Raw genomic sequence first — 27,466 nt, forward strand, 5'->3', positions numbered from 1 at the left:
ATCTATGCAAGTCACAACATAGAGGGCTATGCAACTGTGATAAGCCATTGGCTGGTAAATTTTCAGACTGAACTCATCAGTGACTAAGTGATATAATGGCAATGTTCAGCAGTGAAATCCTTTCACTGTGTGTTGAGAGAACATGTTTGGTTTGACTCATTCTGTGTAATGTGTGTCCAAAGATAAAATATCCTCTCCGTTCTTTACAGTATGTGGCTGTTATCAACATCCAAGATTATATGGACAGAAGATGACCAAAATAATCAAATTTGACAGAATAGATCATGTGAATCCTATAGACTGCTGTTTTGAGTCAAATTTCCACTGCTTTGATAACAGTTACACTATTAGGATTTTCTTAAATTTCAGATGGTAGGGGATGCCATAATTTAAGAAAATCCTAATAGTGTAACTGTTATCTTAGTACATATGGACAACAGAATTTTATGAGGTCACATGCAAAATTTCATAAATTTCCGATGGTAGGGGACGCCATAATTTATGAAATTTTGCATGTGACCTCATAAAATTCTGTTGTCCATATGTACTAAGTTTACAAGAAACAGGCAAATTAGTCATAATGGGCCACACCCAAAAATGAATTAGCTTTTATCTTCCAAATGACTTAACAAATAAAAATTATTTTTTATAACATTTTGTCAGGAGGGTCTGTAGATGATGTATACCAAATGTATATTTGTGAATCAGACAAACACCCTTCTCCGAGAGATTGACGTTTTAGCATCTGTTCTACAAATCCATGTAAATATTTTGTTACAGTACCATATTATGCTTGTAAACAATAAATGCAGATGATGAAGCTCTACCTGTCATTTCACCTTCATCTCAAACTTGTGAAGACAAAATTCCTTGTTATCCCTACTAACTCATCAAACGGCCACAACATCACTGTACATCTGGGCTCAACAATGCTAACAACAGCCAGGCCAGCCAGGAAATAGTTTGATGACCAAATAAACTTCACTACACACATCTCAACAACTACCAATAATGCAGATTATGCTGATTTCAGAAGTATCGGGTCCTACCTGTCTGAGGAGCACAGCTCCTTAACCAGGCTTTTGTCATCTCAACACTGGAGTACAGCAATGCTGTGTTGGGTGGCCTTCCAGTTAGCATGATAAAGCCTTTAAAGATGATCCACAACATGGCAGCAGATCTGGTCTTCATCGAACCAAAGAGGGCCCATGTCAAATCCCTCTTGGTCTCACTGAACTGGCTACGTATAGCTGCCCACGTCAAATAAAAGGCTTTGAAGGCTACTTTAGTATGTGTTTGCTTATATAGAAGGTGAGGCAGCTAACTAGGGTTTGAAACAAGATAGCAACTCTCAGTGGAAGTGGAAATAAAGACTTCTTCAAAAAGGCCAAATAAAAGTTGCCAAAGGGAATTGTTACAATCAAAAAAAGGTACTCAGAAAAGCTGACAAAACAGTTATCAGCCAAAGATCCATCATCATTCTGGAAAGGCTTAAAACACATCACAAGCTACAAAAAGAAAACAAACGTCCATGAACGACCGCCAATTAACTAACAACCTTAAACCTTTCTCCTACAGATCTGAAAGACAGCCTCCAAAACCACCTCAATCCACTCAAAGCAATTAGCATCTTATATAGGTCTGCGAGACAACAGCCACTGCCCCAAAACAAACTTATCATTGACTATCTGAGCAAAAGATTTAAAGACACTCTTCAAAAAAACTAAACATAAAAAGCACCTGAACCTGATTTTCCTGCCTCCCTGAAGCACTGTGCTGACCAACTAGCTCCACTGTTTGCACATATCTTCAATCAGTCTCTGGTCCTGTCATCAGTTCCTGTCTGTTTAAGAATTCCATAGTGTTTCAAGTCCCAAAAAAGCAAAGGGTCTCTTGTCTAAATAACTACAGGCCAGTGTCTTTGACATATGTGTTAGCTAGTTACGGCTAGTAACTAGTGTGTTACGGCTACTGTATCGGCCACACGTAACCCTCCCCAACGCCCCCAGAAAAGGTGTCATATACAGACCTTAGGTTCCCAGCACCCCTGAGGGGGTAACATGACCAGCTTACATGACCAGCTTTTCTCTCTCTATGTCTCTCGCATAGAGTGTAAAGCGGCTGGGGCTATCTTAATGCTAGGAAATGTGTCGGGGAAGGCAGTCTTTCCCGATCCTATTCTTTCAGGGGGAAAAGACCCTGCACATCCTGCCCAAACTAAGGGGAGGTGATATGTGGCTAATACACCACGTGGGTTGTCAAGCCCCATGTCGGAGCGGCGCGGATGTAAGTCCTACTTGATGAGGGAGGAGCTCTACAAACACAGTGACTGGGGGCAGTGGGACTGCCCAAGGGAGACGTGGATCTGCCGACTGGGGGAAAGTAACAAAATACATCACAGGGAGTTGCCTGAAGAGGGAATTAACTTCTCGTTGAGCGTGCTCGAACCCGCAAGGGGGCATCCCGAGGCTTGCATGCTGAGTAAAGACTCAAAGCACTTACCTTGCTCGGCACACCTGGCAGGGGGCGGGTTAAAGACTGAGGAAGAGGTCCTGGAGCGGCGTCTTCGGAACTTGTCAGCGCCGGCCTGCCGTGGATTGACAGTTGCGGGTCCGGAGGCGAGGTGACTGCATCCGGGGAGCTGGGACTGTAGGTTTTTGGAGCCGGGCGCCATGAGAATGGCACGCACCAGCTGGATGACCCAGGGAGTGAGGAAATCACTTTTTTATTGAAAAATGTATGCAAAATGTGTCCGGGGACGGAGTGGTCCTGATACCAGCTCTGGAGTGAACGTTTGACTGCCTGGGTCCTCCATCTCAGGAGCAATTAGAAGCTTTACGGGTCCTAAAGATGGGCTGGGAGCGGCGCTCTGATCCGAGGTACCAATCGTCAAGCTGTGAGGGCTATGGGGAGGACGGAGGGTTCCAGTCCAATCCTACGCTCACGACAGCCCGGCTAAGCATGTTGGCCATCTGCGTGTCGGCCTCAGACTGGGCGGGCTGACCCGAAGGTGGAAGCCCAGTCAAGTCCTCTGCATCAGATGCCTGGACGCTATCTGATGCAGCGGCAATGTCCTCATCCAATTCCAGGTGCTCAAGGGAGAACGGCGGCTGGCCGCGAGGCAAGCCACACTCATCCCGAGCCCGGACTGAAGCAAGCAAGCGTGCCGGGGGCGGGTGGTTCATGGGGATTTACCCGGCAAAACCGAGCCCATTTTCATCCCCTAAGTCGCCTTCATCGGCAGCCGGGTCTTCATCAATCCCATGGGAATGAGTGACGTGGGGGGCGTCTGAAGTGGCGTTTACCTTAAGAAAGGAGAGCCGCGACCGCAGCGCTGCAATGGTCATGTTCTCGCAATGAGTACATGAGCCAACCACAAATGCTGCCTCAGTGTGATTGCTTCCCAGGCACACAAAGAAGATATCTTTGTGGAGAGATATCGACCGCATCCAAGAACTAAAAAAGGGCATATTTTAGGGAGGCGGAAAGGCATATTTTAAAAAGACGCGTCTTGAAAAGGACGTTCTATGCCTGACCGTGTATTGCTCTTTTATGAGAGAAAATAAACTCTTTTAGAAATCAAACTCTTTTAGGAGGGGAAAACACTCTTCTGGAAAGAGAAAGCGCTGTCGAATCACCCAGGGTTGTGGACTACACAGCGTGCAGAGAGAGAAAACACTGCTGGGAATGCGTTGTAGGATCCAACAGCAGTGCTTCTTGCCAACAGAGGTGAGTGGAATAGTGGTGAAACTTCAGCTTGCTGCTGTACAACCACTCGGCTCCGACGAAAAAATCGGTTGGGACATGCAAATTCTGTCTGCCAATTTCTCATTGGCCTTTCCTCAAGTTCATAGGTATGCAAGGCTCCCAAGGAACACCCCCTTGTGTCACTTCATTCGACACAACGTCGAGTGAGTGACAGAAGGGTAACAAAAAAGTATAGAATGAAAGCATTTAAGCTCACGTAAAGCAAAGAAAAAGAAGCCGCTAATAAAGTAGACTGATGCAATTAATATACAGGACGAATATAAACACTCAACATATAATAGTTATCATGTTTATATTGTATCTCATGTCATGTTTTTGTTGAGAAAAACAAGCATATCCACATGCTCAGTAAACTATACTCATTTATGCAATTTCTGCAGATTTGTCAGCTGCACATTTATTCTGCGAATCTCCCGTTATACCTCATCCCAGAGGTGTTCTATTGGAATCAGATCCGGTGACTGGGAAGGCCACTGAAGAACAGTGAACTCATTGTCATTTTCATGAAACCAGTTTGAGATGACTTTTGCCTTATGAAATGGTGCATTAACATGCTGAAAGTACAGCCATTAGAAGATGGGTAAATTGTGCTAATGAAGGGATGAACATGGTCAGCAAAAATACTCCAACAGGCTATGGAATTTAAGTGATGATTGATTGGTTTTAACAAAGTGTGCCAAGAAAACAATACCAACACCTTTTCACAGGCTGTTGACACAAGGAAAGATGTGTCCATGGATTCATGCTGTTGGTGCTAAATTCTGACCATCTGTGTGCCTCAGCAGAAATTGAGATTCATCAGACCAGGCTATGTTTTTACAGTCTTCAACTGTCTGGTTTTGGTGAGGATGTGCCCACTACAGCCTCAGCTTTCTGTTCTTGGCCTACAGAAGTGAAACCCGATGTGATCTTCTACAGTTGTAGCTCATCTGCCCCAAGGTTTGACATGTTGTGCTATTCTACTCACTACAATTGTACAGAGTGGTTATCTGAGCCTTTATTTCAGCACAAACTAGTCTGGCCATTCTCCGTTGACCTCTCTGGATGTTTTTTGTTGCCACCATTTGGCGTAAACTCTAGAGACTGTTTTGCATGAAAATCCCAGGAGATCAGCAGTTACAGAAATACTCAAACCAGCCTGTCTGGCACCAACAATCACACCATGGCCAAAATCACAAAAAAAAAAAAAATGCTTAGTGAGTGTACATTCATACTGATGCAATTGTTTCTACACCATACGCTGTTGCACATTTCTATGTTCCTTTCACTCATTATTTGCACATATTTGTAGTTAATGTATTGTATTTTTGTATTTAAACGTAAGGACAGCTGTCTTTTTGTTTTTGTTATAGTTATCGATGTATGTCCTTCTTTAGCAAATGCCAAGTCAAATTACTCATAAGAGAAATAGTAAAATCGGCCAAAAAATATATTGTATTGTATTGTATTCTTAGCATAACAGTAGATCATTTTCGCAGTAGTGTGGCCCAGGTGCGGACTGGACATCGGGAGCATCGGGTGTTATCCTGGTGGGCTGCGGGGTAATTTGGGCCAGCCTACTGCTGCACAAGTAACAGCCTTTCCTACAGGCGATATTGGATGCCACCCTTGGCTATAACATGGCCATGCAGAACCCGTAACAGAGCGAGAATTCAATACACTTAGTAAGGTCAAAAGAACACAATGGCTTTCATTTTGAAATTGTGTAATCACTTTTGTTTTGAGATCACTTACACTGTGGCACTGTTTCCATAAGTGCATGTTTACTCCGTAACTCACATGGACTTCATTATTTGACATACAAATCACAATAATGGTGACAACCAAAGAAGACATATTAAGTATAGGATGAGCTCTGAATAATCACAAAAAGACAATTAACTGCAAGTTAAAACAAATACAATAACAGCAGTGTAAAATAATCAGCAAACATCAAAGCTATGAGCAGTACATAGACATTTGCATATGCATAGCGCAAAGCATTAGTAGGAGCTGAAGTGTGGCTTGCTGAATAATGCTCATACCTGATAAAAATGAAGAAAACAAGTCATGAAAAATATTACTTTGTGGCTTTTTGAGTCTTTGAGGCTTGCTTTGTTTAAAGGACATCAGAAACAGCTCTTGTCAATGTATAGGGCTTTTTACTTTTTTTTAAGAATAATCTGGGGAAGAAATTAAAACACTGCAGATGTGAAGACGCAACAAACGACTTTAGTAAAGACTAGAAATATGAGCAATTAATCTGCTAAATATCAGCAAAGTTCTAGTCTTTAAGAAGTATGTTTATTATAAATTTACATATTTATATTTGTTTGTATTTATATTAGGGCTGTCGATTTAACGCGTTAATTCAATGCGATTAATTTTACAAAAACAATTACGCAATTAATCACAATGTCCCCGGACCGTAATAAGGAAGATTCCTGAGAAATGCAAGCTTGTAGTACCACCTGTTTACTCCAGAGGGCAGTAAGTGAAATTTCAGCTGTAAAGAAAACAACATTCAGCAGACACACAACACAGACATGTGTTACGTTCTTGCGTTCAAAACACTTGAAGGAGCGCAAATCCAAACTAAGGGATCCCAAGATGTGTTTAAAGATTGAGTATTAAACTATATTCAACTTGACAGAGTGACCTATGTTGTGACACAGTGACCACCACAGTGAACATTGTTTATGACGCAACACACCCGAGACACTACACAAGCATGTCTGACGCAGGGTGTGGCTGGATTGAGATGGTACAAAATTTGGAAATTACCCCATAAACATTTAATCACGAATAAAATCAAAGAAATTTCCATTTATAAGTTCTACCTCACTAATTATTTTCTTGTAGAGAGGTTTAATTGAGAAGTCGATATATTCTGTACATTTTGTGGTCTTATCATTCCCAGCTTTCAACTTTGTTTTGAAAATGTTTTATTCATTTTTTTAGCTATGACATGTCTCTTCATAAGTAATATTATTTGATTAGTTTTCTGCTTTTGTTGCCAAAGTTTAGTTACATTCATAAATGTAAGTATGGTGGTTATAAACCATTAGTTTTCATTTTTAATTCAGAGGTTCAGCAATACCTAAGAACTATTTCCAATTTGAGTAACAAGAAAGCTGTAAAGTGTATTGAAATATGTAAACAATTTGATATTTTAATTTAAACTGTTTATTTATTTATTTTCCTTTTTGTTGTTGTTTGTTTTATTATACGTCATGGCTTTAGATGCAAAACTTTTGTATGCATTAACAAAACAAATTAATAAAACAAATGTCTGACGCAGGTCTACACTGACGGGTCCTAAACAGCCCTCATAATAAATCTCCAACTGATTGATAAATTCACTTGTGTAATGGATTGCTGTGAACTGTATGACAATGACTGTCTTATGATCAATAATATGGTAGTAAACAATACATTGTATTCTAAAGCTGCTTTTTGTATCGTCTTATCAATGATTAATTATTCTGCCACAAGAATGTAATGCATTTTTTATTATATATATTAATTTTTAAATATTTAAAGATAACTATGTATAATTTCATCATTATATACTGAATTATTGTTATATGAGGGGCTTTCTCAGCAAATATTTGTATATGTGATTAAATGTGATTAATCGCAATTAATTAATCGGGAAAACATGTAATTAATTTGATTAAAAACTTCAATCGATTGTACAGACCTAATTTATATATGTATATATTCTGGCCAATTTTTTTTTTTTTAAACAAATATTTAAGTATATAACAGTTATGCAAGTATTATGGGTAATTGGCATGAAATTGTAAGTACTGTCATCAGTGTCCAGCTGTGTGACACTTTCTTCATCTAACTATTTTAAACAACATTTTATAGTTATATATACATATATTATACAGTATTATACTAGTTGTTTTCAAAACCTCAAATCGCACTTCTAGAAAAAAGTTGAAGGGTGATTGAGATCTTTAAAAACTTCGAGGAAATGCAGACTTGTCACAGCAACTAAAATTCATACTTTCCCTTGTAATTTCATGTACATTTTAACCTAACATGTTATTTGTCTGAACTATACAATGCTTATTTTTAGTGCTTTCTCTAAAAAAATCCACTCATCACATTTACAGTGGTTTTATATGTTTTAAAGTTATGAACATTTTTGAACTGGTGGGGCACGTTGTCATGACTTGCAGTCAATAGAAATGTATTTTTTTTTCAACACAAAAAATTTAAATTGAGTGGGAAAATGAAATCAATGTGCCGGTGTGGTGTTGCGGGCTGGGTTTTGTGGGCAGCTATGGGCCCAGGGCCACTTTTTAGTTCAATCTCTGGTGTAGCTTTTCGAGTAACAAGTTTATTTAACAAAATGTAGAGATAAATAACTGTCAGGTGATATACTGTAATTTAATTCTGCTATCAGAACTGATTGAAATATCTGATAAATTGCTGTATTTTGTATAGCTAAAAATATTTTCTTTTTTAAATAGTTTCAAGGTAGACAGCTAATTAGTTAGCTACATTACACAAAGTAGCTTGACTGTAGTTTAACTACTTTAAGTAATGACTTTTTAAATTATCTTCCCCAACAATGAGACAGAGATTAGGGAAAACATGATGGTGGACACTTCATACTTGAAAACTTAGAAGGTATTAAAAATAATTATCCTTGAGGAAAAACAGCAATTGGCAAGAGCAAAGGGGCTTTAAAAAATCATCTTCCAACAGAAGCAGAAACATACAGATAAAGCCACACTGCCCAGACTCTAATGATGTGTGAGTGTGTGTGTGTGTGTGTGTGTGTGTGTGTGTGTGTGTGTGTGTGTGTGTGTGTGTGTGTGTGTGAGCGTGTATTTATCACTTTGTGGGGACCAAATGTCCCCATAAGGATAGTAAAACCCGAAATTTTTGACCTTGTGGGGACATTTTGTCGGTCCCCATGAGGAAAACAGCTTATAAATCATACTAAATTATGTTTTTTGAAAATGTAAAAATGCAGAAAGTTTTCTGTGAGGGTTAGGTTTAGGGGTAGGGTTAGGTTTAGGGGATAGAATATAAAGTTTGTACAGTATAAAAACCATTATGTCTATGGAAAGGCCCCATAAAACATGGAAACACAACATGTGTGTGTGTGTGTGTGTGTGTGTGTGTGTGTGTGTGTGTGTGTGTTTGTGTGAGTGTGCGAAAGAGAGAGAGAGAGAGAGACGTGAGTTTCATTGTTTTATTCTGGGATGAAAGAAGAGAGAAATATCACCCGTGGCGCTATAGATCCTAACTGAATGTGAGATAGACTGTGTGTGTGTGTGTGTGTGTAAGGTGCACCGCCAGCTATTATTAAACTAGAACTCTGAAGTCAGAGCCGTTTTCGACAACTGAAGACTTTCGACATAGCACAGAGTGACAGGCAGGAAGAACAAGAGAGAAATAGAGAGAGAGAGATAAAATGTGAGAACAGTGAAAGATGAGCTAAACATATATTTTCTTTATTTTGAAATCAAAACAATTCTGAAACTTTCTTGCTCTGACATTCAAAAGGACGCACATCCACATACAGGCACATCTGAATTCAATGTTTGCATAACTAAGATGCCTCCATTGGATGGAATTATGAAGGAAGTATTAAGATGTATCCTTCACTGCCTATGGTATTCTTTACATAATGATTACAATGCATTGTAAAATATGAAATTTGGTCACGATTCAATTCAATTATTCATTTTCAATGCCACATGACGTTGAAAAATCAAAGGTAACTTTAATCAACCGCCATTTAGCTTTTAACTGGTTAGTTCCCTTCAGAACAGTCTAAAATTGCTATTCCATATATAGTGCACTATTTGGCATTCACTATTTAGGTAATGAGTGATTTCGCTCAATAACATTTTTTTAGGCTGTGTTCTATTTGTGGTTTAACTGTTTTATGGAGAAATAAAGCAAGAGCCAGACACAGTGCGTGTGGTGACAGGCCTCGGGGAGGCATTTATATTAAATAATAAACAACAAAAAAGACGAAAAGGGAAAAATGAAGTGTTCATAGGGGGTAAGTGTCCAAAATAAACAGTGCGACATGGCTACATGAAGGTCGGGGATTGATGAGAAGGTTCATCCGGCGGCCATATGCGCTCCCCTACTGGTCTGGGATTTGAGGGTCCATGTGGCTTATCCCTGGGCCATGTGGCGTAAGGAGAATGCCAGCATGCATGCACAGGGGGCTTGAGACCAGCCTCTCGAGGAGAGGCGCGGACTGCGTTTTAAAGGCAGTGATGATGTGGCCCTATTCACATCCGGTGCTCCTCATCATCCGCTCCCAAACAAGGCTAAAGACTAAATTGCGCCTCTTCTCTCTGCTGCTACTCCCATTGTGAGGCTGGATGAAGGACGGTCCTCAGGAGAGGTGGGGTAATGATTATCCAAGGGAGGGGCATGTTGTTCTGACACTATATATCGGTAACTAAATATAGTGGTAATATTGTATCAGGACTGTGGCAATTCCCAGCCCTAATAGTTATATATTTAATTAGGGTGACATTTCCTACTGAAAATTAACATAGTTTAACCATGGTTACTGCATATTACTATAGTAAAACCGTGGCTAATTTTCACAAGGGTTAAAAAAGGTGACAACATTGAATTTAACATTACGTTTTACTTACATAATATACTGTGTGCTAATAAACTATAAATTCCCTATTTCATATAACTTAATTGAAATATAGTGAGAAACAGCAGCAATACACTAAATATTTTGCTTAAAAAAGAAGGCAAAGTCGCTTTAAGGCTGCATGTGCATGTAATGATTGTGTGAAGTCAGGAGAAGGCAGACGGGAGGTGCGGATCCAAACGCGGTACTTTATTGACAAACAAATAATGAAGTACAAAACAGGAGCAAAATAAAAGGACCACGATGGGTAAAAGAAACTAAAGACTAGATAACATACAGACTGGGTGCGGGTAATGAAACATACACGTAGGGCAGGGAGATCCACGAATGGGTTAACAGCGGGGGAACACGAACAGCAGGGAAATCCTCGGACGAACACGCAGACAGTGAACATAACCTGTGAACAGCAGGGAGAGAGGTTAATAGCGGACATGTAAAGTAATACCAACATACAACGTCAACGAACGACAAAGGAAAGGGGAAACAAGCGGGTTTAAATAGACAGACATGGTGATAACAAAATAACAAACAGGTGCGGACAATAACACAGAGACGGCGGTGATGAGTGAAACAGAAAACATGGTACAGACAACAAAGGATCGTGACACGGAACGTGATCGGCAAAACCGAAAACACGGTGCAGACGACACGCAACATGGTGCGGACAACACAAACCTGGTGCGGACGACACGAAACCGTGAAACCTCTTAAACTGAACTTAAATGATTTTGTTTTCCAGACACTACATTAGAGAATGAGAGGACGGTGTACTCTTTGGAAAGTAGCTTGTTACTGGAAAAGCTACACTTTTGTGAAAATACCTGAGCTAATGTAATGCTCCTGAAAATGTAGTTAAGTTAGTAGCATCGCTAGTTTATTACATTACACACCAACACTGTTTGACAGAGTCTATGGAAATGTTGATTTCACCGAATAGAATTGTTAAACTATTAAAATAAAAATAAAATATACCATTCACCCAATATTCATGTGCTATGTATTTTTTCTTAGCTAAGCAAGCTGTTAGTGTTGTTATCTCAAGCCGGCATAACACTAGCCATCCTGTTATTTGACTTTTTCACTCATTGATTAAAGTAATCATGACTGACTGTGAATACTACTTTTCTACACTGACGTCTGAAAATGAAAATTATTGATTTTAAATTATGCTGCATCCAAGCCACTAGGTGTCAGTGTAAGTCCAAGATGACACAAAGACAAAAGATACTGAGTCTACCTTTAAACAAAGCAAAAGCATCAGCACTCGTTTGAAACCTGATGAGTGTACCTGCGCAATTCCCGTACTGAGCAAAGTGATTGACAAGGCACTTAAATATCGCTCTTATTACTTCAATTCCACCTGTTTGTATTTCTTCCTCTTCTCTCCTGCTCTCAAAGTTTCTATAAAAAACCTGTTTAACAAATGTTTGCAGAGACAGGTGTGTAAAACACAATAAATTAGATTTTATGTTGGTGATAGTACACCTGCAGAAATAACAGCAGTTTGGTAGCTAGGTGAATTTGTTGACAATCGAATACCTGCAGATTGTTGTTATTTTAGATGTCATTTTTCAACATTCGGGCAATGAAACTGCTTTATGTTGAGAAGTAGGAGAAAAGTTTCTATTAGACATTGACTGGAACGTAGCTATCTATGTAGGTAGCGCACTAGTGTTTGGAACAGAGCCACTAAGAGCTAATTACTGGCTTGCTCGCAGGTGTTATGAGCTGCTGTATGAGCACTAGGTGATTTGTCTTTGCCTTGGGGTTATTTTCACCACTTACTCTTGAGTTATATCAGCCGAAATTGACATTAACATGATCGGTAGCATAAACTGTGACACCAGTTTATGTGTACACTGGTAAATGATGCGTCCAAGCCTCCGTTAGTAATTCAATAAGTTCACTCCAGAAATAGTATCACTACGTGTGCTGTTTCTAACAAGTTATTGGATAAACAAGGATAGACGGCTGGATGCGTGTGTGTGAGAGAGAGAAAGAGAGAGAGAGAGAGACGGAGTGTGTGCAATCACCTGTTGCCACACCCAATCAGAGATCAGCTTTTTCAGTGGAAGCGGGGTATTCCTCTCTATTTCGTGGTAGCCGGTGCGCAAGCGTCATTCACTATAGAAACAGCAATGTCCTCCGCCATTTTAAACAGTATGTATCCAATGTGGAAACTCTGATAAAAGGTAAGCACTTCTGTAATAAATCAGTCTGTTATGTCTCTCAGCATGAGCCTTAATCCTGAAGTTGTCCGTTTAAAGCCATTTAAAGCTATTTCCTAGCTTTGGGAATGTATTAGTAATACAGCGATCACGGAGCGCAGTTCTATGTAAACAATGACTAACAGATTCACTTTACGTCACCAATTGGCTCATATTACACACAAAAAATATTTTTTGCCACCACCTGCTGGCTAACATATGTAATTTCAAAAATAAAGCCAGTAACTCCTAACAGATACACTTTAGTTTACAGCAGCATGAACACAGAGTGATACACACACAGTGAAGCGTCTGAGTGCTGATGCTGTCTCACCATCAGTGCTCATGGAACATCTCTCGTCCAATTAGATTCGAGGACTGGAATTAACTGTGGTATAAATATATATATATATATAGAGAGAGAGAGAGAGAGAGAGCGAGAGAGAGAGATGTTACTCCACTCCCTTTGTTATCAGAAGCAAATACATCAACTAAAATATCCTGTGATAGGAGACAAGACCAAATAACTCTGAATTAGTTAACTGTTGATGCACAGTACAGCATAGACCCAACACAAAAACAAATGCATTGATGTCCTTATTGCTGAGGTTTGCACATATGTGTGGATGATAATTAGTCACATAATGGAGTTTTATAAAAATGGCTCGGGGGGAGCAAGGTAATTTAATCTAACCAATCACATCGCAACAATAAGCGTATATAAACAGCCGCTTACCTCTACATGGCGTTGAGTCTTCCGGCATTCGGTCCTGCCCATTGCACATGAACAGACCCATGCAGTGACTCGGGTCATAATTATTCTGCAAACTTGTCTCTCCTCTCAGCATTCAAGCTTGCCTCGCTGCACAGCCCCAATAACATGAAGCAAGTGCAGCTACAAACTTCCACTCATCTCTACACTATAACTTGACTTTCCCTTCACCCATCAGGTAAAATCAATCTATTATTTTATTTTACAGACAGTCTTCTCTACTTTTGATTGAATCATTGGATTACAAACTTTTGTTTACAAGCTTGACCATACAACTTAATTGCTGCATGATTTTTAAAAGCATTCAACAATCGGTCATATGCTTCACCCAATTTTAAAGTAACAGGTTAAATCGATGCCGAACGAGTCAGCTTGGCATCTTGCTTTATACTCTGATGTTTTTCTGTAGAATTTATTACAGGTTTTCATTATAAATAAGTCGTTTTATCCACCCCACCTGCAAACAGTGCTTTTACAGTATCTATTCAATCCAACTCTCAGGCAAAAACTCGCTGTCCAAGCACGTTAAATGTGGCATCTTTCAGGCCATGCGACAAACTCCCACTACACTACAAACAGTGCACATGCTGTCCAAACACGGGCGGTGTGACCAAACCTCCTACTGTACTGCAAACTGTTCAAGCACTGCAACCGCGGAGTCTTTAGGGCCATACTCCCACTCCACGGCAAACAGCGCAAATGCGTCATCGAAGCACCGCAACCATTGTGACACGTCTTTCAGACAAATGCGTCTCAGCCTCCATGGCTCCATAACCCATAATATACAAAACAAACCATCATCCACCTAACAACTGACAACAATCAGGCTGTTTCAGGTCTTCACTAAACAGTTCACCATAAGCCTGCATCTCCGCATCAAACAATTTCATTCGAAAAATGCCAACAATGCTTAACCCATTCTTAACGCAGAGTAAGTTCTTGCTTATTTGCAGCAGATAAACTATACTTAAGCATTTCCTTAATCGGCACCATAACCACAGCAGCCCACAAAGGCCTGCCCGACACATAATACAATTACTGGGCTGCTGGACATCCAACGCATATCTCTGCTACAGTACATCCACACCAAATGTCTTCATGCCAGGAAAGCACATCAAGCCCTAATTATCTAATCAAAAACATTTACATTCGGGGTCAGGGGGACACTTGCTTCATCCTCGTTTTTCCAATAGGCCAGCCCCACCGTTCAGACGCAGCAGAGGTCCACCCCCATCCGGTCCGGAAGCCCCCATCCCACAGCGCAGGACGGGCCTGCCTTAAGCACTCAAGGGCTCTCCTGTTTGAATTGCATGAGGGTTCTCCCGCATGAAAGCAGTGCTAGCTAACTCACGTTTACTTGTATCGTGGGCTCCCCCTTTCGAATGCCGTGAGGGCCCCCCATTGGCAGGAGGAGAGGCTGAGGTCGTTCCGAGAGCCAAGTATTCAGGCCTACATTCGGGTGGGTCAGACTCCTACAGCACAATACATAAAGGGCTCTCCTGTTCAAACCATAGCAAGGGTTCTCCCTTTCCTTACACGGAGTGCTATTCACGTTTATCTGTATCGTGGTCTCTCCCGTTCGAAACTTGGTTGACTCTCCCGGTGGAATGTAACGAGAGCCCCCGTTCGATTGCAGGTTGGGCTCGACTGCTCGAGTGCCCGCAGTCCCCCTTCCCTCAGGGTTCGCCCGTTCACTGCACGGGCCAATCCATCAAACTCACCAAGCCTGGAGGGAGACTTAAGGTCGGTCAGGGCGGCCTTACACCTCCATACAGGGTGACCCTGCCCTAATGCTGGGGCGGCCCCCACGTTCGGGCATCATTTCCATGCGGCCACTACCACCACTGTCTCTTCAGTGCTTCTGCCTATTTTCATTCTCCATCTCTAGCTATTCTACACCCAGTTTCCTATCCACTGAGCGGACCCCTAGCGCGAGGATGCCTCCATACTTTGGCACATCTGCCCACTTCTCACAGCATGCGCCTCCTCCTCCCTCAAATTAATTTCACTTTTAGATGTGAAAGTGAAACTAAACATTTGCCACATGTGACTTTCAGATGTGAAAGTGAAGATTTATAGTAATAAAAGGACATTCATATTGATCTGTTTCTCACCCACACCTATCATATCGCTTTTGAAGATATGGATTAATACACTTTATGTCTTTATGCTGCTATTATCTGCTTCTTGGTCCTTCAGATTTCTGGACACCTTGCATTGAATGACCCTACAGAGCTAAAATATTCTTCTAAAAATCTTCATTTGTGTTCTGATGAAGAAGAAAGTTTTAGTGACAGTTTTGGGCTGGTATGAGGGTGAGTAAATGATGAGAGAATTTTCATTTTTGGGTGAACTATCCCTTTAAATCATCAAGAGCCTTGTGAAAGGAAGACAATATATGTTATCTACTAAACATTTTTACTAGAATTACAGTCACAACTCAATAAAGTGGCTTCCATAATGGGTAAAATCAGAAAAATTTGCGATATAGAAATAAGGTGTTAATTAAATTAAAAATTAAGCTGCTTAAAGTTACAATAGAAAATGTGGAATTCAAACGGTTCCGGTTACTTGGATGATAAAAATAACTTGTATATCCAATGTAAATATGAAAAGAAAATACATAACTATGTTTACAATTAATAAATTGCAATTATGCAATACAACTGGGTATGTACAGCATGTGAGCACACACACGCCCAAACAAAGACTTGCTAAGGAGAGCCTAGAATAGTTGCTACGCAATTCACACACTCTCCAAATTTAACAGCCCTCGAGGGTATTACAAATGAGAATAAAAATAGATGAAAAAAAAGAAACAAATGCAGCAAGACACAAAAACAGTGACAGTTCCTTAATTTATCTGTTGTTCTGAAGCCTGAGACAGTGAAACACTGTGACAACCAAAGATCAAAGATAACCATCTTTTTTTACTCAGTATTTTATAGCAGCGGACTTTTAAATATATTGTCAACATGATCTACATAGGGCCAACAATGTGAACTTATTAAAATTACATATTTTATAAATTAACAAAAAAAATCTGATTTACTAACAAACCCGTATTTAATGTATTCTTGGTTGTATTTTATTTTACTTTATGTGTTTTAGTTTAGTATGAAGGCGTTTCTTTCATACATTGCATGTAGAGGGGGCTCTGTAGCGCCACCTAGAAGATGGGCATGTTCGGGGGGGCTGTCTAGCACATCCCTTTTGAACTACGTACAGTCACCAAACTGTGTACATATATAGATTTCATCAAGCCGGACAACTTTCATGCTGACAGCCATAAGCTCTGCCCAACAGGAAGTCGTCCATTTTGAATTGTCTGAAGAATGCATGCTCTGGAATTTGAGATATTCCTCCTTGGGGATTCATGTTACAGGTACCAAATGTGGGTGACATCATGCCAAGCCATTGATGATGCTAAATTTATTTTTTATATATCGAACGGTGTTGCCATGGTGATGCGATAAAGTAAAATAGGAAACGGGAAGTGTTCATATCTTGCTTGCATTGTGTGATTTACATAAAAAATGAGCTGTATGTTTGGCCTTGCAGGCTGATCACATTGATGTGGCTATTGTGGGTCACGGTTGTATTGCCACCAATTGCCGAAAGGAAGTGTGGTACTTTTAACAGACTTTGAAATATTACCTCTTATGTTTACCTGAATTGCCTCAATTTATTTTTTTATAATGTCAAGATAGTGCAAATTTAAAATTAAAAAAGGGATTCTTGATATCTTAAATAGTGTTGCCATGGCCACACATTAAATGTCATCATTCCTTTTTATGTATATTCACATGTTTTTGAGGTATTGGCATGCTTGAATTTTCATAATATTTTTCACACACATCAGATTTGTTGGCTATTAGGCCTGGGCAAAAGTTAAGGCATGGGCGTGGCTGGGGAGCTCTTTAGCGCCACCTTTTGACAAAAGTGGTGGGTTCAGTTTCTTCTACGGTCACCAAACTTGCTACATATATTGTTCTCATTAAGCCGGACAACTTTCAAAATTACAGTCATTAGCTCCACCCAACAGGAAGTCAGCCATTTTGGATTGAATGTGCGTTTTTAAACTGCAGGCCCTGAACTTCTGAATATTCCTCCTAAGGAATTCATGTGATTGTCACCAAATTTAGGCAATATTATGTCAAGACATTGAAGACGTCAGTTATATTTGATTAACGGGAAACAGGAAGTTTCTCATATCTTCTGTGTGCATTGTTTGATTTAGATAAAAATGTATCGGTATGTTTGGACTTGGGGGCTGATCGCATGGATGTGGCTATTATGGGTCACAGTCATAGTGCCACCAACTGGCAGCAGGAAGTGTGGCACTTACAATAGACTGAAATAATCCTTTTACATTTACCCAAATCGCTTCAAAATTGTTTAGACACTGCTGATGGAAAATTTTTAAGGGATGCTTGATACTAATGTCAGAACACATCTGATTCAAATTTTTTGAATGGATTCCAGATCTATTAAATAGTGTTGCCATGGCAACATATTAAATATTATTATTTTCTTTGCATATTCTGGCACTTGTCTTGCTTAATCCTTGTATTCTCTTTGCTTACGTTTTACTTTAAACGTATTGGGGGTCAATTTTGTCAGTGTGATTGTACCGAAACAAGGATTTTATTTTTTAAACAAATATTAAATCACTTTTTCAATTATTTAAAAACTTTACATTTGCTCTGTTTTTAGCCTGATTTACCTCAAAATTACTAAAATACACAATTAATTTGCATATAAAATAAGAAATGTATGTTAAGAACTATTTTAAATATATGGAGATTATGCCATGTGTTAGGATGTATATTTAGTTGGATATTTATTAGGGCTGTCAATCGATTAAAATTTAAAATTTTCGCATTTACAAATATTTGCTGAGAAAGCCCCTCATATAAAAATAATTCAATATATAATAATGAAATAATGACACATTGTTATCTTTAAACATTTAAAAAATTATATATATATATATATATATATATATATATATATATATATATATATAAATAATAAAATAAACAAATATTCAGAAAATTAAAATGCATTACATTCTTGTGGCAGAAGAGTTAATCATTAATAAGACGATACAAAAAGTGGCTTTAGAATACAATGTATTGTTTACTTCCATATTATTGAACATAAGCCAATCATTGTCATACAGTTCACAGCAATCCATTACACAAGTGAATTTGTCTCTCTTCTGATCGGTTAGGTTTATATAAGGGGTATGGTTAAGAGCATTAATAAGCATGTCCTTGGCACCTCACATGCTGAACTTGTGCTTAATTCCGCATTACACATCCAGGCAATTGCACGTGATGAAAACATACAAATCATAATATCCAACAATATGTGCCTATTCGTAAAATGTTTAAATATTGACAAACATAAAGAAACTTCACACACAGTCTCAGGGGTGAAAATTTCAAAATGTTGGGGGGGACAATAAACATAACAATTCTCAAGAGCAATTTTTGAAGGGGACATCAAGGTTTTTTTGTTGTTGCCCCGTTTGCATTTGTATTATTTTATTTCTTAAACTATTATTTTAACAATATATCATTATATTATTTACAGTAAACATATTTTAATGATATTTTAGGGGGGGACAACCCTCAGATGGGGGGTCCTGACCACCCCGACCCCCCCGCGATTTCCGCCTATGCACAGTCTTGAGGGACTAAAGGGGTATTTTCAGTTTTATGTTTTTTGATACATGACAACAAATTTTTTTATATTAATCACATTTTAAAACAATATTGTTTCACCATTTTTTTTTTTTGTTGTTGTTGTTGTTAAGATTATTCTGCCCTCATTCCAACTTTTCCTTTTTTTGAGAATTCCTGCTTTTTATAAAAGCCTTTTAATTATTTCCTAGTTTTTAGATGGCTATGCCACATGACATTTTGACTGAACTCAGTAGGCTACTTTAAAACATGCTCATCATAGAATAAGTGTGTTGAAGTAGTTGTTTTTGTAAATGTTATTTTAATGTCTTTTAATAATTTCATAGGTCTGGAAAAAGAATTCATGCTTTAGGTTTCGAACATGACATGGAAATGTTCTTAATGCCAATTGATATGAATGGTATTCCTCTCAACCAGTACACTGATTACAGTATCAACAGATCTTCCTAAATATAATAAGCATAGGCTAGATAATCAATTATTTATGATCGTCCGACGTCCGCCAGACTATGAACTTGAAATGGCCAGACTCGCAATATACTTTTCAGTTACGCGTTTATTTTTACAACACAAAATGTATACGGCAGTGTTTCCAAACCATTATTTCAGCCACGGCACATTTAAAAAAAATAAAAAATACTATGGCACACCGCTATCCCACATAATCATAGTCGATAGTTTTCCTTTTCAATAACTTGTCCATGTTACATGTCAGCGTTCACACGTATTGTTTGAAATTCGACTATGCAATAAACGCGTGACGTAAGTACGCTGTATAATGACGTCACAGATGACAACAGTGCAATGAAAAAACAACAAATCTGCTTCTTTTCTAATTTGTAGATTTGTTCTTGCAAATTAATTATTGCAATACCACAGCAAATTGTTTTTTTTATTATTATTTATTTATTTTGTGGAATTTGATCATTTTCGACGGCACCTCACAATCTTTCACGCGGCACAGTGGTTGGGAAATATTGTCAAACAGCATATTGTCCAACGTCAAACGATATATGTACGGAAAGGCGCATAAAAACGGATTTACAGACGTTGTCTATTTTTATGCGCACTATGCGTTAAACGTGTAAAGTCATGTGATGTTTTAGTCAGCGAAATCAAATTTTCTTAAAAACAAACAAAAACAACCTTTCATTAGTCACGGCATGTGTCATTGTTTTGTATTATTAGTTTAATAAATTGTGTAGCTATCGTTCAGATGGGTCGGGTCAGGTCATGCCTCACCTTTGATTCGGGCTGGATCGGTCCTGAAGCCGGTGAGCGCTGAAAGTCCTGGTTTTGGGGTTCGTTCTCTTTTTCGTTATTCTCCGTCATCATAAAACAATCAAATTTCCTAAGAGTGATGCAGACCACAATATCTTCTTTACGAAATCGATTGAACGCAGTATCTCGTCGTAGCGTTCCTGAATAAAGGGTATTCTTGAAATCCAATTACCTGCGAGACCAAAGATAGCTCCTGCTCACCTCCATCAACAGCACTCACCGTGACAAAACATGCACATCAAAGAAAGCATAAGAATGTTTCGACCTTGTGTGTCGAAGGAAAAAAGAAAAATATCCGAAACGTTTAGAAGCCTGGACTGACGCGTTCTGGCTCCCGCATCTAAACTTGGATTTGACGGCTTCTTTCTGCTTCGCATTCCAGTCAGATGATTGGGCGAAATTTCCCAAGGCATGCAAATATTGATGTAGTACTACAACGAGACTGGAGCAGAGGTGTGACGTCAGGGAGAAGGGCGTGGATATTGCGCAAGTCCTCGCACTTTGTTTTGGGATGACGTATAGAGACTAATTATAACCGCTTTATTATTTGCCCATCTCCATCCTCAAGATGTCAACATCATCTGCGTCTGGCGTCTCATTATTTATATATTAAGCACAAATCCGTTTTATTCTATAATGAATGACACGCGCATGTCTCCACTCAACCCATAACATAGAGATTATTTAATTACAGGCTTTGCTCGTGCACACTAGAAGCCCTTTGCAATAATCTGCACAGCATCCGCAGAATCTATGTTTAGAAGCTATTGAACAGCTAGGGGCGTATCATTATTATCTCACACCAAAACACAAAACCCTTGCCCTGGGAAACATACCACATAAATGCACAACAAGTGTAAGTTACAAAATATGTATGTATAGTAATTATGCAATGTAGTATAACATATGTGATGGATAGTTTTTCTATTGTATGCCATGCAATGACTGTATTGCTTATTATGATTTGTGTATCTTTTAAAAGCTAACAGCAATTCCTGTTTTAGCATTTTCCTTTTTCAGCTTTAATTCCGACATAGACGGAAAACCTCTTTCTTTCTTTCTTTCTTTTTTTGAAAAAAAAAAAAAAGAATTCAAATGAAAAGATTATCAAGGATTTGGTTGCATAAACGCATACCTTTTAATCAGGATACAGTACATCATGTTCTGGGATTTAGTCATGTACAAAGCTATTTGCTTTCAAATCAGCTAAATAGTTTCCATTCAGTCTTAAATTTATATTAGACATTTTCAAAACAATTAAAATTAATTACAAGTTTCAACTTGCATTGATGGCAAAGGATGGCAAGATACTTGTTTTTATAAACAAGATATTTTGATACCATTACAGGTAGGGCTTAAGTGCTATATAAACAGATGAGCCAAAACATTATGACCACCTGCCTAATATGATGTTGCTCCTCCATGTGCCACCAAAACAGCACTGGTCTGCAGAGGCATGGACTCTACAAGACCCCTGAATGTGTCCTGTGGTATCTGGAACCAAGGCATTTTCAGCAGATCCTTCATGTCCTGTTAATTGTGTAGTGGAGTCACTGTGGATTGGACTTGTTGGTCCAGCAAATCTCACAGATGCCCAATCGGATTGAGATCTGAGGAATTTGGAGGCCAGGGCAACACCTTGAACTCTTCATTATGTTCCTCAAACCATTCCTGAACAACGTGTACAGTGTGGCAGGGCACATTATCCTGCTGAAAGAGGCCACTGCCATCAGGGAATACCACTGTTATGAAGGGGTGTACCTGGTCTGCAATAATGTTTAGATAGGTGGCACTTGTCAAATTGATGTCCACATGAATGGCTGGACCCAGGGTTTCCCAGCAGAACATTGCCCAGGCATCACATTCCCTCCACCGGCTTGTCGTCTTCCCACAGTGCATCCTGGTGCCATCACTTCCCCAGATAAACGGCACACACACGTGCACAGCGTGATGTAAAAGAAAACGCATCTCATCAGACCAGACGTCCTTCTTCCACTGCTCCAAGGTCCAGTTCTGACGTTCGTGCCATTGTAGTCACTTTCGACAGTGCACAGGGTCATCATGGGCACTCTGAACGGTCAGCGGGTACGCAGCCCCATAAACGCAGGGTTCTATGCACTGTGAGTTGTGACATATTCCTCCCATAACTATCATTAAAAGTTTCTGACTTGTGCCACAGTAGACCGTCTGTTGGTTTGGACCAGACAGGACAACCATTATTGCCCTCGCATATCGATGAGTCTTGGGCGCCCAACATCCTGTCACCGCTTTGTGGTTTGTCCCTCCTCGGACCACTATCAGTAGGTACTCACCATGGTTGACCAGGAGCACACCACAAGCCCTGCCGTTTCAGAGATGCTCGGACCCAGTTGTCTGGTCATAACAATTTGGCCCTTGTCAAAGTCAAAAATCACTTTAAAATCACAAAAATCACTTTATTGTCACTCAACCACATACACAAGTGCAACAGTGGGTGAACGTCACTCAGGTCTTTATTCCTGCCCATTTGTCCTGCATTCAACATGTTGACTACGAGAACTGATTGTTCGCTTACCATCTAATCTACACAAACGTTGAGATGGGGCCTTGTTTGGAGATCAACATTATTTACTTCACCTGTGAGAGTTCATAATGTTTTGGCTCATCAGTGTATATGTAGACGCTTTCTCACACCTGCAGTTACACCAGTTGCTTTGAATCTTTGAGAATAACACAGGCGTGCATATCATAGACTCTCTCTCATGGTGCAAATCAAGCAATGCCATTCTGAGAAATTGTGAAGTATACATGGATAAACTTGGACTTTGTGTGTGTGTGTGTGTGTGTGTGTGTGTGTGTACATGTTTATGCTACACTCTGGGGACCAAATGTCCATACAAAGATAGTATAACCTGAGATCACCTACATTGTGGGGCCCAGCCAATGGTCCCCACGAGATAAATGGCTTAGTACACATACTAAACAATGTTTTTTTGAAAATGTAAAAATGCAAAAGGTTTCTGTGAGGGTTATGGTTAGGGTGTATGGTTAGGTATACCACAATGATATAAAAACAGTTAGTGTGTGTGTGTGTGAGTGTCTCTCTCTCTCTGTGTGTGTGTGTGTGTGTGTAAGCTTCTTAGATCAGAGCAATTCAGGTGAAAGTGTTCAGCTTGGGTAGTGTTAACATTATGCTGTTATATAACCATCATCTTTTATTAACCTAATGCAGGTACATTTCATGAATGTCAGAAAGGCTCAGATAAAGGAAACCATTTTTATTAAATCAGCCATGGAAGTTTTTCATTTTTCCATGTTTTTTATTTTGTGTTCCATGAGGGAAAGTAACTAATATGGGTTTGGTGCAAATTGAGGGTGAGTAAATTATGACAGAATTTTCATTTTTGGATGAACTATTTCTTAAAAGGTATATTCTGGTTTCAATTCAATTAATGCATTTATCTCATCCTCTGTTTTTAGACAGCTCTTTATTTAGCTGTGTATATGTGCAGCTGGTCTTAAGACCTTGATATCATCACTCTGAGAAGAGATAATAATCAGTTCAGTAAAATGCTTACAGGGCCTTGAATTAATTTGTTGAGCGTTTACACTCCATGTATTTCTTTGTGTGTGTGTGTGTGTGCGCTTATCTACTTCCCTCTCTTCATCCACACACACACACACACACACACACACACACACACACACTGAGACAACACATTGTGACTCTGTAGAAAACAAGGCGGATCAGACTGTCAACTTGAAAGCTAAAGCCTTTGAAAATATCTCCTGCTCTCCCTATCAAAATAGCACACAACTCTTGTCACTTTCTCTTTTCTGTTGCCTTGAGATTTGTTCTTGCACTCTTTTCTTTCATTTCCATTTTTGCCCATAAAACGAGCTTTTGCTTTTATACCCGTGTGCTTAATTATTTTTTTCTTTATATATTGTTTATCATTTATTTATTTGTCACCCTTTTCTTGTCACATTTTTTCTCCTCTTTCCTGCTCGTGCACTTTGATGTTTTTATGTAACTCCATCTCTCTCGATGTTATCTTTTCATCAGAACACTCTCCACCTCTTCTTTCTCTAAATAAAATATAGGCTACATTGTTACCTCATCCAACCTTTGTTAAATCTTGTCTTTCATATGCAAATCCAAAGAACCTCAATGCTCTTGAAGTTATTTAACCAGATTGAATATAGAAGTTCAATTATTTAGTAGAGCAATAAGCCATGAGAGGCTGTGTGTTACTGTGATTGTACCATGGAAGAAAGAAGGTCATATGGGTTTGGATCACAGTTTGAATATGCCGTATGGAGAGTGAGATTTAAAAAATAGTTTTAGTGAATAGCAACTTGCAATATACGTAGTCGCTATTCAAGTCATTCGAGTGTTTGAGTCATATGGCTACTTTTATAGCACTCTAGTGATGTTAGTTTATTTTTTTGTCCTTGAAAGACAGCTTGACGATTGACAGACCTGGTCACTATATACCGCTGCTGTATGGAAAAGAGCTATGAAGGTATTTGACCCTCATATAGTCTTCATAAATGAGCCCTACCTTTTGTCCTTCCGGTCATTTTTGATCAGAAAGAGCATAGGTGTTTACTTTTTTTTTTATGATGATGATGATAATTATACCATTTCCTATTCAAGTAATAAGAATAAAAGTATGCACTTCTTGCATATAAGCACATTTATGAAACTTTCAGTAAAATCTTACACTTCTATAAGTTGAAACATGAAGAAAACTTTTAAACAGAATTTACCTTTTTGGATGAACTATATCTTAAAAGGAATATTCCGGGTTCAATACAACTTAAGCTCAATCAACAGCATTTTTGGCATAATGTTGATTACCCAAAAAAATATTGTGCAAAGTTCTGGGTTACAGTGAGGAACTTACAATGGAAGTTAATGGGGCCAATCTTTAAACATTAAAATACTCAAAATGTTTAGCCACAAGACAAGAAATCTGATTACTAATCTTTTTTGTGTAAAGTTCTATCTAATTGTACAACTTTGTTGCCATAAAGTCGTAACAGTGTGAACCCAAAAAACTTTGAACTTTAAACCCTCCAAAAATTCTCCACATTCATTTGCATAGTAAGTGCCTCACTATAACCTTGATATTTGTTTTTTTTAAAGAAAAGGACGGACGAGTAAAATGTTATTTTTTTCATAATCCACATCATGCCACAAATTTTGTCGACTTAGCTTACCTTGTATTGAACCCAGAAGATTCCTTTAAATGAAACAGCTACATGGGCATGTATAAATCTGTTGGATTTTTCATTCTTAGTTCATCCTACAGTACTGTGAAAGTACAAGCTTTACTCTTTTTTTTTTTTTATAGCAAATTCAATAACTTCTTACCATTTCTCAGTGTGTGTTCTTGTGCGTTCCTTGGTTGTCATAGACCCTTTCAACATAAACCCCCCATAAAATAGATAGTTTGAGGTTGTTGAATCTACATATTGTTGCACATCTCAAAAATGTTATAGATTTGTTCTACATGCTCCTATCCTTCGGAGTTTGTTCTTTCAAGTTATCTAAGCAAGACTGTTATTGACGTTCTTAGCATTGAGAAACAGCTTTTGTGTCATTTTTGATGTTCAATCGCCCTGCTGAATCTTAGCGAGGAGAGTACATTTTTTGGTAAGACCATAAAAATTTTTGACTTATGTTGTACTTTCAAAACAGCACCATTTTTGTGTAATGCATCCCTATTCACATACATATCTACTAAACACTAAATATATGTACTTCACTAGAGATGGGTAAATAAATATTGGGACAAAAAATTTAATAATGCCTTGATAATGCACACCCCCATTATGCATGCCGTTTACATTTGCATGTAACTTTTAGCAGTTAAATTTATTAAACTTCTGCAGAGCCTATTGAGTTGTGATCAAATTAGCTAAATAAAAGCATGCATAGATGTTGTGGCATGTGAGGCCCAGGCGGTCCAGCTAATTTAGAGTAGATTCGCCAAAGCATAGGTAGATCTGTTTGCTTCCCGGGAATCCTCCCACTGCCCACTCTGGTACTCCTTGACGGGAGCTCCCCTCGGGACAGATGCACTGGTACACAGCTGGCCCAGGGGGCTGCGCAAATACGCATTCCCTCCAATGAGCCTACTTGCACAGACTCTGTGCAAGGTCAGAGTGGACGAGGAACAAGTCACCCTCGTGGCGCCATACTGGCCCACACATACTTGGTTCTCGGACCTCAAGCTCCTCATAACAGCACCCCCTGGCAAATTCCCCCGAGGGAGGACCTCCTCTCTCAAGGACGGGGCACCATCTCGCACCCACGTCCAGACCTCTGGAACCTCCGTGTCTGGTCCCTGGACAGGATCGCTCAGGCAAAGTTTGTTTGCGAGTTGTTCTTCCTGAGGCGAAGACTCCCAGAGATGTGCAGTCGGGTCAGTGCTTTCCTTCCTGCAGGAGAAATTGGAGGGGTGGCTATCCCCCTCCACCTTGTATGTAGCAGCTATATCGGCACATCATGATGCAGTAGATGGTAAGTATTTAGGGAAGCACGACTTGATCATCAGGTTCCTGAGAGGCGCCAGGAGTTTGAACCCTCCTAGGCCGCACCTCTTTCCCTCATGGAACCTCTCCGTGGTCCTTCGGGGCCTTCGTAGAGTCCTGTTTGAGCCCCTAGAGTTAGTCCAGTTGAAGGCCATATCGTTGAAGACCGCCCCCCTGACCGCACTCACTTCCATCAAGAGGATCAGGGGCCTGCAGGCGTTCTCTGTCAACGATACCTGCCTGGAGTTCGGTCCGGAAGACTCTCACATAATTCTTAGACCCCAACTGGGCTATGTGCCCAAGGTTCCCACAACCCCATTCAGGGATTAGGTGGTGAGCCTGCAAACTTGGGCCGCACGCAGAGCTTTAGGCGCTCTGAGAAGCTTTTTGTCTGCTTTGGCGGACAGCGGAAAGGGAACGCTGTCTCCAAACAGAGGCCCAGGCCGTGCCCACCCCTTTGGTAATTTGAGCACACTCTACAAGGAGTGTGGCATCCTCATGAGCACTGGCCAATGGCACCTCTCAAGCAGACATCTGCAGGGCAGCTGGCTGGGCAATTCGCAATACC

General features: G+C 39.6%; 1 protein-coding gene across 1 annotated transcript in view; it reads right to left on the bottom strand.

Annotated features, from left to right (window-relative positions):
- The window catches only part of LOC127626532 (SH3 and cysteine-rich domain-containing protein 2-like), a 71,008-nt gene extending 50,269 nt beyond the window's left edge, over window positions 1–20,739 (bottom strand). Inside the window, exon 1 of the mRNA XM_052102398.1 lies at window positions 20,338–20,739. Coding sequence (XP_051958358.1) covers window positions 20,338–20,430 — 93 coding nt within the window. The 5' untranslated portion in view covers window positions 20,431–20,739. The remainder of the gene's footprint in view (window positions 1–20,337) is intronic.
- Between the last annotated feature and the right edge of the window lie 6,727 nt (window positions 20,740–27,466).

This window comes from Xyrauchen texanus, chromosome 33 (assembly GCF_025860055.1).
Source record: "Xyrauchen texanus isolate HMW12.3.18 chromosome 33, RBS_HiC_50CHRs, whole genome shotgun sequence".
Classification (NCBI taxonomy): Eukaryota; Metazoa; Chordata; class Actinopteri; order Cypriniformes; family Catostomidae; genus Xyrauchen; species Xyrauchen texanus.